Here is a 17194-nt window from a genome sequence, read left to right as displayed (position 1 = left end):
TGATCATCTACATCTACTATATGATCATCTACATCTACTATATGATCATCTACATCTACTATATGATCATCTACATCTACTATATGATCATCTACATCAACTATATGATCATCTACATCTACTATATGATCATCTACATCAACTATATGATCATCTACATCTACTATATGATCATCTACATCAACTATATGATTATCTACCTCAACTATATGATCATCTACATCTACTATATGATCATCTACATCAACTATATGATCATCTACATCAACTATATGATCATCTACATCTACTATATGATCATCTACATCAACTATATGATTATCTACCTCAACTATATGATCATCTACATCTACTATATGATCATCTACATCTACTATATGATCATCTACATCTACTATATGATCATCTACATCTACTATATGATCATCTACATCTACTATATGATCATCTACATCAACTATATGATCATCTACATCTACTATATGATCATCTACATCTACTATATGATCATCTACATCAACTATATGATCATCTACATCTACTATATGATCATCTACATCAACTATATGATCATCTACATCAACTATATGATCATCTACATCAACTATATGATCATCTACATCTACTATATGATCATCTACATCAACTATATGATTATCTACCTCAACTATATGATCATCTACATCTACTATATGATCATCTACATCTACTATATGATCATCTACATCAACTATATGATCATCTACATCAACTATATGATCATCTACATCTACTATATGATCATCTACATCTACTATATGATCATCTACATCAACTATATGATCATCTACATCAACTATATGATCATCTACATCTACTATATGATCATCTACATCTACTATGTGATCATCTACATCAACTATATGATCATCTACATCTACTATATGATCATCTACATCAACTACATGATCATCTACATCTACTATATGATCATCTACATCAACTATATGATTATCTACATCAACTATATGATCATCTACATCTACTATATGATCATCTACATCAACTATATGATCATCTACCTCAACTATATGATCATCTACATCTACTATATGATCATCTACATCAACTATATGATCATCTACATCTACTATATGATCATCTACATCTACTATATGATCATCTACATCTACTATATGATCATCTACATCAACTATATGATCATCTACATCTACTATATGATCATCTACATCAACTATATGATTATCTACATCAACTATATGATCATCTACATCTACTATATGATCATCTACATCTACTATATGATCATCTACATCAACTATATGATCATCTACATCTACTATATGATCATCTACATCAACTATATGATCATCTACATCTACTATATGATCATCTACATCAACTATATGATCATCTACATCTACTATATGATCATCTACATCAACTATATGATCATCTACATCAACTATATGATCATCTACATCTACTATATGATCATCTACATCTACTATATGATCATCTACATCTACTATATGATCATCTACATCAACTATATGATCATCTACATCTACTATATGATCATCTACATCAACTATATGATTATCTACATCAACTATATGATCATCTACATCTACTCTATGATCATCTACATCTACTATATGATCATCTACATCTACTATATGATCATCTACATCTACTATATGATCATCTACATCTACTATATGATCATCTACATCAACTATATGATTATCTACATCAACTATATGATCATCTACATCTACTATATGATCATCTACATCTACTATATGATCATCTACATCAACTATATGATCATCTACATCTACTATATGATCATCTACATCAACTATATGATCATCTACATCAACTATATGATCATCTACATCTACTATATGATCATCTACATCTACTATATGATCATCTACATCAACTATATGATTATCTACATCAACTATATGATCATCTACATCTAATATATGATCATCTACATCTACTATATGATCATCTACATCAACTATATGATTATCTACATCTACTATATGATCATCTACATCTACTATATGATCATCTGCATCTACTATATGATCATCTACATCAACTATATGATTATCTACATCAACTATATGATCATCTACATCTACTATATGATCATCTACATCTACTATATGATCATCTACATCTACTATATGATCATCTACATCTACTATATGATCATCTACATCTACTATATGATCATCTACATCAACTATATGATCATCTACATCTACTATACGATCATCTACATCAACTATATGATTATCTAAATCAACTATATGATCATCTACATCTACTATATGATCATCTACATCTACTATATGATCATCTACATCAACTATATGATCATCTACATCAACTATATGATCATCTACATCTACTATATGATCATCTACATCTACTATATGATCATCTACATCAACTATATGATCATCGACATCTACTATATGATCATCTACATCAACTATATGATCATCTACATCTACTATATGATCATCTACATCAACTATATGATTATCTACATCAACTATATGATCATCTACATCTACTATATGATCATCTACTATATGATCATCTACATCTACTATATGATCATCTACATCTACTATATGATCATCTACATCAACTATATGATCATCTACATCTACTATATGATCATCTACATCAACTATATGATTATCTACATCAACTATATGATCATCTACATCTACTCTATGATCATCTACATATACTATATGATCATCTACATCAACTACATGATTATCTACATCAACTATATGATCATTTACATCAACTATATGATCATCTACATCAACTATATGATTATTTACATCAACTATATGATCATCTACATCAACTATATGATTATCTACATCAACTATATGATCATCTACATCTACTATATGATCATCTACATCTACTATATGATCATCTACATCTACTATATGATCATCTACATCAACTATATGATTATCTACATCAACTATATGATCATCTATATCTACTATATGATCATCTACATCTACTATATGATCATCTACATCAACTATATGATCATCTACATCTACTCTATGATCATCTACATCAATTATATGATCATCTACATCAACTATATGATTATCTACATCAACTATATGATCATCTACATCTACTATATGATCATCTACATCTACTATATGATCATCTACATCAACTATATGATCATCTACATCTAATATATGATCATCTACATCTACTATATGATCATCTACATCTACTATATGATCATCTACATCAACTATATGATTATCTACATCAACTATATGATCATCTACATCTACTATATGATCATCTACATCTACTATATGATCATCTACATCAACTATATGATTATCTACATCAACTATATGATCATCTACATCTACTATATGATCATCTACATCTACTATATGATCATCTACATCAACTATATGATCATCTACATCTACTATATGATCATCTACATCAACTATATGATTATCTACATCAACTATATGATCATCTACATCTACTATATGATCATCTACATCTACTATATGATCATCTACATCAACTATATGATCATCTACATCTAATATATGATCATCTACATCTACTATATGATCATCTACATCTACTATATGATCATCTACATCAACTATATGATTATCTACATCAACTATATGATCATCTACATCTACTATATGATCATCTACATCTACTATATGATCATCTACATCAACTATATGATTATCTACATCAACTATATGATCATCTACATCAACTATATGATCATCTACATCAACTATATGATTATCTACATCAACTATATGATCATCTACATCTACTATATGATCATCTACATCTACTATATGATCATCTACATCAACTATATGATCATCTACATCTACTATATGATCATCTACATCAACTATATGATTATCTACATCTACTATATGATCATCTACATCTACTATATGATCATCTACATCTACTATATGATCATCTACATCTACTATATGATCATCTACATCTACTATATGATCATCTACATCAACTATATGATCATCTACATCTACTATATGATTATCTACATCAACTATATGATTATCTACATCAACTATATGATCATCTACTATATGATCATCTACATCTACTATATGATCATCTACATCAACTATATGATTATCTACATCAACTATATGATCATCTACATCAACTATATGATCATCTACATCAACTATATGATTATCTACATCAACTATATGATCATCTACATCTACTATATGATCATCTACATCTACTATATGATCATCTACATCAACTATATGATTATCTACATCAACTATATTATCATCTACATCTACTATATGATCATCTACATCTACTATATGATCATCTACATCTACTATATGATCATCTACATCTACTATATGATCATCTACATCAACTATATGATTATCTACATCAACTATATGATCATCTACATCTACTATATGATCATCTACATCAACTATATGATCATCTACATCTACTATATGATCATCTACATCAACTATATGATTATCTACATCAACTATATGATCATCTACATCTACTATATGATCATCTACATCTACTATATGATCATCTACATCAACTATATGATTATCTACATCAACTATATGATCATGTACATCTACTATATGATCATCTACATCTACTATATGATCATCTACATCAACTATATGATCATCTACATCTACTATATGATCATCTACATCTACTATATGATCATCTACATCAACTATATGATCATCTACATCTACTATATGATCATCTACATCTACTATATGATCATCTACATCAACTATATGATCATCTACATCTACTATATGATCATCTACATCAACTATATGATCATTTACATCTACTATTTGATCATCTACATCAACTATATGATTATCTACATCAACTATATGATCATCTACATCTACTATATGATCATCTACATCTACTATATGATTATCTACATCAACTATATGATCATCTACATCAACTATATGATCATCTACATCTACTATATGATCATCTACATCAACTATATGATTATCTACATCAACTATATGATCATCTACATCAACTATATGATCATCTACATCAACTATATGATCATCTACATCAACTATATGATCATCTACATCTACTATATGATCATCTACATCTACTATATGATCATCTACATCAACTATATGATCATCTACATCTACTATATGATCATCTACATCTACTATATGATCATCTACATCAACTATATGATTATCTACATCAACTATATGATCATCTACATCAACTATATGACTTGTCTGAGTGGCAGGACTGAACAGATAAAAAAAAAAAAGATTATAGATTTTTTTGGAATTAATTAATCGTTACAAATAAAAATGTGATTCGATTTGTTTTGACACCCTTTTTGATGAATGTTCAGAACAGATGTTTTTTTACAGACAAGGAAGCCTTAACCACTGTGTGACATCCATCTGGGCTCCTCTGGGGTAGGTTGCAGGGGCAGCAGCCCAAGCAGAGACTTTCCTCTCCTTTGCCTCTTTGTCCAGCTCCTCCCAGGGGATCTAGCCAGGAGACTTAGTCCCCCCAATGTGTCCTGGATCTTCCCCGTGGCCTCTAACTGCTCGGAAGTGCCCTAAACAAGCCCAGGGAGGGTGTGGGTGGCATCCTGACCAGAACCACCTCATCTGGCTCCTCTCCATGTGGAGGAGGAGCAACTTTATTCTGGCCTCCTGAGAGCTTCTCACCCCATCTCTAAGAGACTATGCATCATTATAACAATTATGTCATAATCATGCAAACACCTAGTTCATGGTTTAAAGGGAAACTTCGGTTTTTTTCAACCTGGGCCCTGTTTTCATAATTTTTTCTGTATATGTGAGTGCTGGATAAAACATTTTTTGAGGTCGCGCCAGTATTGAGCAGGGCAGGCAGCCTCCAGCCCAGCTAACGCTCGTACACAGGGCAAATGGCTCTCGTCAAAATTCGGCCTATAAACATGCATTTTTTTCACACTGACAGGCTCAGATAGTTACAATGAGTGTCCGACAACATACTAGAAAGGAGAAATTAACGTATGTCTCTACCTTTAGCTGGAGATCGCTGTATGTTGTGAGCTGTGTCCAAATCTCACCACGCTACAAATCTCGTTCCGAAATCTCGCGATAACTCGCGACAAAACACCGGTGGAAAAACAGTTACCTGACTGAGGTGAAGAGAGATGACTGAAGTGATTTTCTGTTGGATTACCGAAGACTGTTATTTTAGTTTTATAGAAAAGTTTGTTTGTTTGTCTGTCATGGCTGAATTTTTGCCTGATGTGGACGATTTGATTTGTCGCGAGTTATCGCGAGATTTCGGAACGAGATTTGTAGCGTGGTGAGATTTGGACACAGCTCCCAACAAACAGCGATCTCCAGCTAAAGGTAGAGACATACGTTAATTTCTCCTTTCTAGTATGTTGTCGGACACTCATTGTAACTATCTGAGCCTGTCAGTGTGAAAAAAATGCATGTTTATAGGCCGAATTTTGACGAGAGCCAGTTGCCCTGTGTACGAGCGTTAGCTGGGCTGGAGGCTGCCTGCCCTGCTCAATACTGGCGCGACCTCAAAAAATGTTTTATCCAGCACTCACATATACAGAAAAAATTATGAAAACAGGGCCCAGGTTGAAAAAAACCGAAGTTTCCCTTTAAGCTAAATAGTGTTTTTAGTTCAGGTTTAGGTGTCTAATAAGTCCATAATAATAATACTAAATAAGTCATATTAAAGAATAATGAAGGAGTTTATAATAATAAATAAGTCATATTAAAAAATAATGAAGGAGTCTATAATTATAAATAAGTCGTATTAAAGAATAATGAATGAGTTTATAATAATAAATAAGCCATATTAAAGAATAATGAATGAGTTTATAATAATAAATAAGTCATATTAGAAGCCCTATGAGGAAATACAGTAAGATTCTTTGTAAAAGTAATAATTCTTGTTTTGCCAAATTCCAAACATTGTTGCTGCTGACATGCACACCTTGTTGACGGTGGAGTAGTAGGCTCCAGCCTTGCAGTCAAATTCTGCTTTGGTGGGGCCGTGTTTCCTTGCAATTTTCCAGGTATACATGCGGGCCTCTCCTGGTTGGACAGGCTCTCCTGGGACCCCCGGTGGTGGAGAAGTGCCATGACTTGGCGCAAAGCCGGCCCCCTGAGTGCGATCATAAACTCCCTGAAGGTGGAAGGAGTAGGGTCTGGATGCCTTGTTCTTGAATACGACCTTGAAGAAGACAAGAAAAAAGGTGAAAGGAGTAGGGTCTGGATGCCTTGTTCTTGAATACGACCTTGAAGAAGACAAGAAAAAAGGTGAAAGGAGTAGGGTCTGGATGCCTTGTTCTTGAATACGACCTTGAAGAAGACAAGAAAAAAGGTGAAAGGAGTAGGGTCTGGATGCCTAGTTCTTGAATATGACCTTGAAGGAGACAAGAAAATGAGTAGGGTCTGGATGCCTAGTTCTTGAATATGACCTTGAAGAAGACAAGAAAAAATGTGAAAGGAGTAGGGTCTGGATGCCTAGTTCTTGAATATGACCTTGAAGAAGACAAGAAAAAATGTGAAAGGAGTAGGGTCTGGATGCCTTGTTCTTGAATATGACCTTGAAGAAGACAAGAAAAAATGTGAAAGGAGTAGGGTCTGGATGCCTTGTTCTTGAATACGACCTTGAAGAAGACAAGAAAAAAGGTGAAAGGAGTAGGGTCTGGATGCCTTGTTCTTGAATACGACCTTGAAGAAGACAAGAAAAAAGGTGAAAGGAGTAGGGTCTGGATGCCTAGTTCTTGAATATGACCTTGAAGGAGACAAGAAAATGAGTAGGGTCTGGATGCCTAGTTCTTGAATATGACCTTGAAGAAGACAAGAAAAAATGTGAAAGGAGTAGGGTCTGGATGCCTAGTTCTTGAATATGACCTTGAAGAAGACAAGAAAAAATGTGAAAGGAGTAGGGTCTGGATGCCGAGTTCTTGAATATGACCTTGAAGGAGACTAGAAAAAAGGTGAAATGAGTAGGGTCTGGATGCCTAGTTCTTGAATATGACCTTGAAGAAGACAAGAAAACTGTGAAAGGAGTAGGGTCTGGATGCCTAGTTCTTGAATATGACCTTGAAGAAGAAGAGAAAAAAGGTGAAAGCAGTAGGGTCTGGATGCCTTGTTCTTGAATACGACCTTGAAGAAGACAAGAAGAAAGGTGAAAGGAGTAGGGTCTGGATGCCTTGTTCTTGAATACGACCTTGAAGAAGACAAGAAAAAAGGTGAAAGGAGTAGGGTCTGGATGCCTTGTTCTTGAATATGACCTTGAAGAAGACAAGAAAAAAGGTGAAAGGAGTAGGGTCTGGATGCCTTGTTCTTGAATATGACCTTGAAGAAGACAAGAAAAAAGGTGAAAGGAGTAGGGTCTGGATGCCTCGTTCTTGAATACGACCTTGAAGAAGACAAGAAAAAAGGTGAAAGGAGTAGGGTCTGGATGCCTTGTTCTTGAATACGACCTTGAAGAAGACAAGAAAAAAGGTGAAAGGAGTAGGGTCTGGATGCCTTGTTCTTGAATATGACCTTGAAGAAGACAAGAAAAAAGGTGAAAGGAGTAGGGTCTGGATGCCTTGTTCTTGAATATGACCTTGAAGGAGACAAGAAAAAATGTGAAAGGAATAGGGTCTGGATGGCTTGTTCTTGAATATGACCTTGAAGGAGACAAGAAAATGAGTAGGGTCTGGATGCCTAGTTCTTGAATATGACCTTGAAGAAGACAAGAAAAAATGTGAAAGGAGTAGGGTCTGGATGCATAGTTCTTGAATATGACCTTGAAGGAGACTAGAAAAAAGGTGAAAGGAGTAGGGTCTGGATGCCTTGTTCTTGAATATGACCTTGAAGAAGACAAGAAAAAATGTGAAAGGAGTAGGGTCTGGATGCCTAGTTCTTGAATATGACCTTGAAGGAGACTAGAAAAAAGGTGAAATGAGTAGGGTCTGGATGCCTAGTTCTTGAATATGACCTTGAAGAAGACAAGAAAAATGTGAAAGGAGTAGGGTCTGGATGCCTAGTTCTTGAATATGATCTTGAAGAAGACAAGAAAAATGTGAAAGGAGTAGGGTCTGGGTGGCTTGTTCTTGAATATGTCCTTGAAGGAGACAAGAAAAAAGGTGACAGGAGTAGGGTCTGGATGCTTTGTTCTTGAATATGACCTTGAAGGAGACAAGAAATAAGGTGAAAGGAGTAGGGTCTGGATGGCTTGTTCTTGAATATGACCTTGAAGGAGACAAGAAAAAAGGTGAAAGGAGTAGGGTCTGGATGCCTTGTTCTTGAATACGACCTTGAAGAAGACAAGAAAAAAGGTGAAAGGAGTAGGGTCTGGATGCCTAGTTCTTGAATATGACCTTGAAGGAGACAAGAAAATGAGTAGGGTCTGGATGCCTAGTTCTTGAATATGACCTTGAAGAAGACAAGAAAAAATGTGAAAGGAGTAGGGTCTGGATGCCTAGTTCTTGAATATGACCTTGAAGAAGACAAGAAAAAATGTGAAAGGAGTAGGGTCTGGATGCCTTGTTCTTGAATATGACCTTGAAGAAGACAAGAAAAAATGTGAAAGGAGTAGGGTCTGGATGCCTTGTTCTTGAATACGACCTTGAAGAAGACAAGAAAAAAGGTGAAAGGAGTAGGGTCTGGATGCCTTGTTCTTGAATACGACCTTGAAGAAGACAAGAAAAAAGGTGAAAGGAGTAGGGTCTGGATGCCTAGTTCTTGAATATGACCTTGAAGGAGACAAGAAAATGAGTAGGGTCTGGATGCCTAGTTCTTGAATATGACCTTGAAGAAGACAAGAAAAAATGTGAAAGGAGTAGGGTCTGGATGCCTAGTTCTTGAATATGACCTTGAAGAAGACAAGAAAAAATGTGAAAGGAGTAGGGTCTGGATGCCGAGTTCTTGAATATGACCTTGAAGGAGACTAGAAAAAAGGTGAAATGAGTAGGGTCTGGATGCCTAGTTCTTGAATATGACCTTGAAGAAGACAAGAAAACTGTGAAAGGAGTAGGGTCTGGATGCCTAGTTCTTGAATATGACCTTGAAGAAGAAGAGAAAAAAGGTGAAAGCAGTAGGGTCTGGATGCCTTGTTCTTGAATACGACCTTGAAGAAGACAAGAAGAAAGGTGAAAGGAGTAGGGTCTGGATGCCTTGTTCTTGAATACGACCTTGAAGAAGACAAGAAAAAAGGTGAAAGGAGTAGGGTCTGGATGCCTTGTTCTTGAATATGACCTTGAAGAAGACAAGAAAAAAGGTGAAAGGAGTAGGGTCTGGATGCCTTGTTCTTGAATACGACCTTGAAGAAGACAAGAAAAAAGGTGAAAGGAGTAGGGTCTGGATGCCTCGTTCTTGAATACGACCTTGAAGAAGACAAGAAAAAAGGTGAAAGGAGTAGGGTCTGGATGCCTTGTTCTTGAATACGACCTTGAAGAAGACAAGAAAAAAGGTGAAAGGAGTAGGGTCTGGATGCCTTGTTCTTGAATATGACCTTGAAGAAGACAAGAAAAAAGGTGAAAGGAGTAGGGTCTGGATGCCTTGTTCTTGAATATGACCTTGAAGGAGACAAGAAAAAATGTGAAAGGAATAGGGTCTGGATGGCTTGTTCTTGAATATGACCTTGAAGGAGACAAGAAAATGAGTAGGGTCTGGATGCCTAGTTCTTGAATATGACCTTGAAGAAGACAAGAAAAAATGTGAAAGGAGTAGGGTCTGGATGCATAGTTCTTGAATATGACCTTGAAGGAGACTAGAAAAAAGGTGAAAGGAGTAGGGTCTGGATGCCTTGTTCTTGAATATGACCTTGAAGAAGACAAGAAAAAATGTGAAAGGAGTAGGGTCTGGATGCCTAGTTCTTGAATATGACCTTGAAGGAGACTAGAAAAAAGGTGAAATGAGTAGGGTCTGGATGCCTAGTTCTTGAATATGACCTTGAAGAAGACAAGAAAAATGTGAAAGGAGTAGGGTCTGGATGCCTAGTTCTTGAATATGATCTTGAAGAAGACAAGAAAAATGTGAAAGGAGTAGGGTCTGGGTGGCTTGTTCTTGAATATGTCCTTGAAGGAGACAAGAAAAAAGGTGACAGGAGTAGGGTCTGGATGCTTTGTTCTTGAATATGACCTTGAAGGAGACAAGAAATAAGGTGAAAGGAGTAGGGTCTGGATGGCTTGTTCTTGAATATGACCTTGAAGGAGACAAGAAAAAAGGTGAAAGGAGTAGGGTCTGGATGCCTCGTTCTTGAATATGACCTTGAAGAAGACAAGAAAAGTCAGCAAACATTAATAATACCTGGGATTTATATAGCGCTTTTCTAAGTACCCAAAGTCGCTTTACATGAACATTAGTTTCCTGCATGTTCTCTTTGACTTACAGTCAGGACGTCGTTGACTTCCACTTTGATGAAAGCTCCCATGATTCCCAGGTGTTCTTGGAACTCTCCTTTGTTTGCAGGATTCAAGAAGTTTCGGTCGGTGTAGGCCTTGAACACCACCTTCTTGTACTCTGGCAGGAACTTCCTCATTCCACGTTGCATCTCCCTGACAGGAAGGAATTACAGTAGCAGACTTAGCTATAGGGCTGGTTCAAGACACAAGTGGGCCAGCCTAAGACCTAAGTCTAGCCGAAGACCTAATGATCTAAGTCTGGAACTAAGTCAACAAACTGCCATTGTTGTCTCCGCTGTTTTCAACAAGCCAAATTTGAGACTTTTAAGACTTAAAAAACGTAATGATATGTATTATTCTTCACTAACGGCCATATCGTTTTGTATTCAACAAAGAGTTTCCATTGAACACGGACAAAAACACTGTAAAATTGTGCTATTGTTTGTGCTGTTTCGTTCCTTGAACCGGAAGTATTCACCAATAGCGTTTCTGCTCGAAAGGATTCTTCATTCATCAGTAAATTTTACAATATAACTAGTACAATTCATACTTACTAAACCGTCCCATGTGTGATGTCTGTAGGAGTGTTTTCATGCATATTTGTACATGCTATTATAATGTAATCAAGCTAGCGTCGTTAGCATTAGCTAATATGCTAACACGATTTTAGGTGTCTTTGTTAGTATTATACAATGGTATTTTATTCTATTTTATTTTTTTATTTTTTTTGTCATAAATAAATACAATCATGCGTGCTTACGGACTGTATCCCTGCAGACTGTATTGATCTATATTGATATATAATGTAGGAACCAGAAATATTAATAACAGAAAGAAACAACCCTTTTGTGCGAATGAGTGTGAATGAGTGTAAATGGGGGGGGGAGGTTTTTTGGGTTGGTGCACTAATTGTAAGTGTATTTTGTGTTTTTTATGTTGATTTCATTTAAAAAAAAAAAAATAAATAAATAAATAAATAAATAAATATATTTTTCATTTCATGTGCAGCCCGGTACCAATCGATCCACGGCCCGGTGGTTGGGGACCACTGGCCTAGATCAAAGAGGGAGGAGTCCCTCACCCTTGACCTCATGTCAAAGTGCGTCCACCTGACTCTGAAGTCAATAATATATTATTATTAGTAGTAGTAGTAGTAGTAGTAGTAGTAGTACATGGTCATGTTTACTAATATTATAATTATTATTAGTATTTGTACATGGTCACGCTTACTATCATTATTATTAGTACATGGTCATGTTAACTATTATTATTAGTAGTAGTAGTAGTAGTAGTAGTAGTAGTAGTAGTACGTGGTCATGTTTACTAATATTATTATTAATATTATTAGTAGTAGTAGTAGTAGTAGTAGTAGTAGTAGTAGTAGTACATGGTCATGTTTAATATTATTAGTAGTAGTAGTATTTGTACATGGTCATGCTTACTACTATTATTATTATTATTATTATTATTATTATTATTATTATTGTTGTTGTGTTTTATCATTCTCCTTTATTGTGATTTCTGCATTTGTTCCTATGGTCTGTTTCTTCAGTTCATTAGTCCTCGGCGAGGGGCGGACACTAAGGCACACCTGCAACCAATTTAACCTGAGTATTTAAGCTTGTCAATGACAGCTTGGCCTTGCCGGTCATTGTCTCCTAAACATCTCTCGTTCATGCGCCTGCTTCACCTCGCCAGTCCTGGTACGTTGTCTCTCCTTCGTCTTGTAATACCTAACCTCTTTGTGTTCGCTTCCTAGCCTCCCTGAGGTAAAGGGGATTCTGTGTTGGACTTTTTGCTGTGCTCAGTGCGCCCTGGCCTTTTCCCCTGGCTGATTGAGTCCGGGAAGATATGATCCCGCTCAAGACTCCCGACAGCCTTGACAAGCTTGTCGCTTTGGCGGTGGAGATTGAGAATCCCCTCATTGACTGGGAAAGAGAGAGATTCCGACGCCAGGGACTCCGCACTTCGACATATAGTGGGAGTGGCCATGGAGCTTGTCAAGCTACATTCGCACCGATACCCAGTGTCGATGCCGTGCCGATATCACAGGAGGAGGAACCTATGCAGCTCAGAGGTAATCGTCTCTCTCAAACTGAGAGAGATCGTCGCCGTCGTCTCCAACTGTGTTTGTATTGCGGCAAAGCTGAGCATCGCATCGCCCACTGTCCTCATTGTCCTGCCCGTCTCCGCACTCAAGCGTCACCTCCTCGCCGCACTCAAGCTTCACCTCCTCGCCGCACTCAAGCTTCACCTCCTCGCCGCACTCAAGCTTCACCTCCTCGCCGCACTCAAGCTTCACCTCCCCCAGCGACCGACCCTGCTCCTCTACTGCCAGCTATAGGTCAGACGCTGTCAAGACTCCAATGCTTTAGTACGCTAGTCTGGGATAAGGCCCAGAAATTGGCCATTAGGGCTCTTATTGAATCAGGTTCCGACGATAATTTCATCGATAAGTCTATCATTAAACGTTTTTCCATACCGTTTACTAAATTACACAGACCTAGAGTTGTCCGATCCCTCGACGGAGGCCACCTGGCGACTGTTATCCATCAGACCCTTCCGTTATCTCTTCAATTATCTGGAAACCATTTTGAATCAATCAATTTTCTAGTCATTCCCTCACATTCTGCTCCGGTTATGCTCGGGCTTACCTGGGTATCTAACACAATCCCCATATTGACTGGGCCAAGGCTACTATCATTAACTGAGGGATTAGATTTTTTTGTCATACACACTGTCTGCGGTCCGCATACCCTCGCACAGGATCCTCGCGTGTCGTTACCCAGGAAGTCCTTGATTTGTCTGTTGTACCCACTTCCTTAAGGTCATGACCTTAAGGAGGTCTTTAGCAAGGATTACACCTTGTCGTTACCTCCACACCGTCCCTATGATTGTGGTATTAATCTCCTCCCTGGTGCTACACTCCCTTATTCGCGACTTTACAACATTTCTAAACACGAAAGAGATTCACTAGAGGACTACATCACCACTTCTGGTCTCATCCGTCCCTCCAACGCTCCTTTTTTTGTGGAAAAGAAGGATAAGACACTCCGCCCTTGCATAGATTACCGTGCCCTTAATAATATTACTGTTAAAAATAAATATCTCCCGCTTCTCGACTCAGCTTTCAACCCTCTACACACTGCTAGACATTTCACCAAATTGGACCTCCGCAACGCTTACCACTTAGTCAGAATTAAGCAAGGAGATTAATGGAAAACCGCATTTAACACACCAGTAGGACACTTCGAATACCTGGTCATGCCTTTTGGTCTCACCAATGCTCCTGACGTTTTTCAGGGCCTCATCAATGATGTCCTGCGCAACATGCCCGACCGTTTTGTGGTAGTTTACTTAGATGATATCCTCGTTTTCTCCCCTTCCCCTGAACTACACGTCAAGCATGTTCGCTTAGTTCTCCAACACCTTCTCGAAAATTGTCTGTATGTCAAGGCAGAGAAGTGTGTATTTCATTCTGAGTCTGTTCCTTTTTTTGGGTTTTATTGTTGAGAGAATTCAACTCCAAGCGGATCCGGCGAAGATCCAGGCAGTGGTTGATTGGCCCACACCCACTACTAGAAAGCACCTCCAAAGGTTTCTAGGTTTTGCGAATTTTTATCGTTGTTAGCTGAACCATTAACGAGACTTACTTCAACTAAGCTTCCCTTTTTGTGGACCTCAGAGACTCAGTCTTCTTTTAATAAACTCAAGTCATTGTTCACCTCTGCACCGGTCCTTGCTCACCCTAACATTTCCTCTCAATTTTTTGTTGAGGTCGACGCATCTGACTCTGCCGTGGGGGCTGTTCTCTTCCAGCGCTCCACCTCCAACCAGAGACTGCACCCCTGTGCCTTCTTCCCATGCCGCCTGACTCCAGCGGAACGCAACTATGACATTGGCAATAGAGAGCTACTCGCCGTTGTCTTGGCGCTGCAAGAATGGAGGCACTGGCTGGAGAGCTCGGAGAGCCCATTTGTGGTGTTCACAGACTATAAGAATCTGGCCTACATTCAAACTGCTCAACGGCTCAATCCTAGACAAAAAAAGTGGTCGCTATTCCTAGCCAGATTCGACTTCACCATGACCTTCCGCCCTGGCTCCCAGAATGGTAAACCAGAAGTCAAGACCGAGACCATCATCCCTCCATCACGAGCGCTGGGAGCGTTACAGTGGGACATTGAAGGCCGCGTAACAGAGGGACTCAAGAACGTTCCTTCTCCCAAGAACCGTCCTCAGAGGCGTTTTTTCATGATCCCAGAGCTCCGTCCAGAAGTCCTGAACTGGGCCCACAGCTCCAAGGTCGCCTGCCACCCGGGCATTACCCGTACCTTTTTCCTCCTGTCCCAGCACTTCTGGTGGCCAACCTTCAGGGCTGACACCAATGAATTTGTATCTGCCTGTGCCACCTGTGCCCGTAGCAAGGCTTCCCATCGGGCACCAGCTGGTCTTCTGCGCCCATTTCCCATCCCCTCCCGCCTGTGGTCCCATGTGGAGTTGGACTTCGTCACAGGACTTCCACCATCCAAGGGCAACACTGTTATATTGACTTTGGTGGACCGCTTTTCTAAGATGGCCCATTTCATCGCTCTTGCCAAATTGCCCTCTGCACTCGAGACTCCAGAACTGCTGGTACGTCACGTTTTCCGGCTGCATGGTATCCCGGTGGATGTGGTTTCGGATAGAGGGCCACAATTCTTGTCTGCTGTTTGGAGGGCTTCCTGCAAATCGTTAGGAGCATCGCCCAGCCTTTCTTCAGGATACCACCCGCAGACAAATTATCAGACTGAGCGCACTAATCAAGATCTGGAGGCCGCCACCAGCAGCCGGCCTCCTGGGCATTCAGTCTACCTTGGATCGAGTACGCTCACAATACACTCGTCAACTCTGCTACAGGCATGTCCCCTTTTCACTCTGCCTACGGTTACCAACCTCCCACTTTTCCTTCTCTGGAATGCAAGGTCGCCCTCCCATCTGTGGCTGCCCATCAGCACCGCGCCCATCTAGCCTGGCGTAATACACTGCACTGTCACGCACCTCAGAGCGCAACCAGCGCCTCGTAAACCGCCACCGCAGCACAGCACCAGATTACAGGCCCGGTCAGAAGGTGTGGTTGTTGTCTCGCGATATACCTCTCCAAGTGGACTCAAAGAAACTGCAGCCACAATTTATTGGGCCTTATCCCATTGAGCGAGTCATCAATCCATCTGCGGTTCAATTACGCCTTCTGGACTCTCTAAGGATACATCCCTCCTTCCATGTCTCTCTACTCAAGCCCGTTTCCACCAGTCCCTTGAGTCCTCCAGAGGTGCCTCCTCCACCTTCCAGGCTTATTGATGGCCATCCTGCATTCACAGTCAAGGCCATTCTCGACCTGAGGAGAAGGGGCAGGGGTTTCCAGTATCTGGTGGACTGGGAGGGTTACGGCCCCGAGGACTGATCCTGGATCTCGCGTTCCCTTATCCTAGGGCGTCCATTATTATTATTATTATTATTACATGTTTACTATTACTATTAGTAGTAGTAGTAGTATTTGTACATGGTCATGCTTACTATTATTATTATTATTATTATTATTATTATTATTATTACTTACTTAGACTTAGTTCCTCCCATTCCTGTTGGAACATTGGGCGACGAGTCCCCTCCATTTGTTCCGGT

General features: G+C 38.6%; 2 protein-coding genes across 4 annotated transcripts in view; one reads left to right on the top strand and one right to left on the bottom strand.

The window, feature by feature from the left end:
* Window positions 1–17194, top strand: part of lpla (lipoprotein lipase a) — a 743422-nt gene that overhangs the window by 391224 nt on the left and 335004 nt on the right. The gene's annotated exons all lie outside the window — the stretch shown is intronic.
* The window catches only part of f8 (coagulation factor VIII, procoagulant component), a 243650-nt gene that overhangs the window by 25530 nt on the left and 200926 nt on the right, over window positions 1–17194 (bottom strand). For all 3 annotated transcript variants that reach the window (XM_062027658.1, XM_062027660.1, XM_062027659.1), the window contains 2 exons: window positions 11521–11686; window positions 7123–7362 (listed from right to left, as the gene is read on the bottom strand). In XM_062027658.1, the coding sequence (XP_061883642.1) occupies window positions 7123–7362; window positions 11521–11686 (406 nt within the window). The remainder of the gene's footprint in view (window positions 1–7122; window positions 7363–11520; window positions 11687–17194) is intronic.

This window comes from Entelurus aequoreus, linkage group LG19 (genome assembly GCF_033978785.1).
Source record: "Entelurus aequoreus isolate RoL-2023_Sb linkage group LG19, RoL_Eaeq_v1.1, whole genome shotgun sequence".
NCBI lineage: Eukaryota > Metazoa > Chordata > Actinopteri > Syngnathiformes > Syngnathidae > Entelurus > Entelurus aequoreus.
The sequence above is the reverse complement of the archived record's forward strand: the minus strand, read 5'-3'. Positions and strand labels throughout refer to the sequence as shown.